We start from the raw sequence: 2,274 nt of genomic DNA on the forward strand, positions 1-2,274 counted from the left end.
CGTTTTCGAAACTATCCTCTGTCTTACAGAATATGGGCAATATAGAGACACAGAAAGCCGAGCAAAGCGTGTCGGAAAGCGAGAAGATGCCATCGGCACAGCCTTCTTTCCATTGCTGGAGAGACATCATCATTCGAGATCCCGCAGTCCATGTCAACAACGGAAATCTCATCAGGGGAAAGTACAGGGGCAAGCACAACCAGATCGACCAAGCTTCCGGGGTCATCGCCAGATGCGACAAACAGCAGCCCACCTGATACGGCAAGCACGGAGATGATCAGTAGCCAGCAACCGACCAACTTGCCTGTGAGCTCTAATCCTCGGTCCTCGACAATGCCGAGTAACACGGGGGAGCCATTCAGCGCCTCCTCCACAGTCAGTCTCGGGCCCTCCGTCACGCCCTCCATCACTTCATCCGTCGAACCCTCAATGCTTTCCTCAATTATACTGTCTCAAGCATCCTCGACCGTCACACCCGTGGAGTCCACAAGTGATCCATCGTCGAAATCGGTGGAAAGATCCGACATGGCCTCGTCGCGGTCCATGAGCAGCGTTCCCACCTCAGCAACCCATAGCTTCCCGGTTACAAGTAGAGAGCCTGCCTTCTCACCAAGTTTCAGCGCTTCGACAACGGGTGATTTCGTCAGATCCAGTGTCTCAATCTCTAAATCAGGCCCACGTCTCTCTCTTGAACCCAGCAGCCTACATGTTCCAGGTGGCCAAACTACACAGACTTTGCTTTCGTCTAGCGAATCGAGCATTCAAACAGGCAGATCGAGTGGCCCGTCTTCCGTCTCGTTGAGTAATGAGGCTTCAGTATTGAGCGAGCAAGGTCCATCATCGACGGAAGCCGTTACTCTGAGTGAGGTTGGTATCTCAAATGAGCTTTCTGCCTCGCCGAGTTATTCAACCTCCTCAGGTGACGATGTCCTGTCGACCAATGCCACCTCTTCAAGACTTGATGCCTCCTCGACCAGGCTTACATCCGCTGGTCAGCCTTCAGTAGTGCCAAGTACGACGCCTTTTGCAAGCAGCACCGTGCCAGCAAGCTCTAGCCCGTCGTCCGGCGAGATCTTATCATCTGCTGAGATGAGTACTACCCCTGGTCAATCTGCTTCCGGCAATGCTTCTGTTTCTCGAGACCCTGCTGTTTCCTCCAGCGATCCGACTGTTTCTTCAAGCGATATAAGCTCCCTAAGCCAGAGTTTGACTTCCTCTGATGCAGTGATACCCTCAAATGGTAGCGCACCTTTCCCAACTGCTGTTGTCTCGTCAATGGAGCCCACGCGATCTCCCAGCGCGGCCATTCCAGCAAGCGACTCGGTCTCGACGGAGGCAGTCAGTTCTTTGAACGTGACTGCGATTCCTCAAAGTGAATCTTCGGCCATCTCCAGTGGAAGCGTTTCATCAGGGCAAGATGGCTCGTCGGGGGGGACTGCCCTGTCCTCCACTCCGTCAATAGGCACTTCCAGTTTTGTCGTCTCGCCTGGACAACCGACTCCATTTCCAAGCGAGACTGAATTGACTTGGAATTATTCAGCCAATGCGTCCATCGCGCCAAGCGCTATAGCTACTTCTTCCGCAGATGTCGTACGGTCGAGTGCCAGCAGACAAAGCGCGGAGCCGTCAGGTAAACCGATCATACAGTCAAGCTCCTCTGGACTGGCTCCCGGTACAGAATCGTCCCAGAACACGGGTAGTGAGACGTTTCCAAGCGAACCGGCATCATCAGCCATCGCATCTTCACAGTCGGATGCCAGCGTGATGATCCCGACGAGTAGCGGTTCGGTTTCAAGCATCGGGCCATCCGACGCATTGAGCAACGTCATACCATCGTCGAGCGAGTCTGTTTCTTCAGAAAGAGCCTCATCCGAGAAGCTAAGCAGTAGCATCGAGCTTTCAACCAGCTTGTCTTTTACCATGTCTTTAGACGCTGGGGCTACCGAGACAAGTTTGCCAGCCTTATCGATGACCGCAACGAGTAGTGCATCGCCCACACCACCAACTTCTTACGAAAGTTCTTCGACCGTTTCGTTGCCTATGCAGACCAACAGCGTTCTGCTGAGCAGCGGGACGAGCATTCAGCTTTCAAAGTCTGTTGCGGTGTCTGACGGTACTGCACCCGCCACTTACAAGGACTTCGGAGCCCGGCAGCAGTATTTTTGAACCCACAAATGCCAGCTCAGCCGTCGGTAGCAGCGAAGTCCAATCTTTCAGTGTCAAGAACATAGTTCTTGTCAAGCAACACTAATCGTGTTTTTCCACCAGAGACAG

At 53.3% G+C, this 2,274-nt stretch overlaps 1 protein-coding gene across 1 annotated transcript; it reads right to left on the reverse strand.

The window, feature by feature from the left end:
* Positions 1-452: 452 nt before the first annotated feature.
* Positions 453-1,922, reverse strand: VDBG_02935 (predicted protein; the record flags this gene model as incomplete). The annotated part of the gene is made up of 3 exons (XM_003006750.1): positions 453-685; positions 1,250-1,357; positions 1,595-1,922. 3 exons carry the CDS (start codon positions 1,920-1,922, stop codon positions 453-455), a joined length of 669 nt encoding a protein of 222 aa, XP_003006796.1.
* Positions 1,923-2,274: the final 352 nt, after the last annotated feature.

This window comes from Verticillium alfalfae, genomic scaffold (assembly GCF_000150825.1).
Source record: "Verticillium alfalfae VaMs.102 supercont1.3 genomic scaffold, whole genome shotgun sequence".
NCBI lineage: Eukaryota > Fungi > Ascomycota > Sordariomycetes > Glomerellales > Plectosphaerellaceae > Verticillium > Verticillium alfalfae.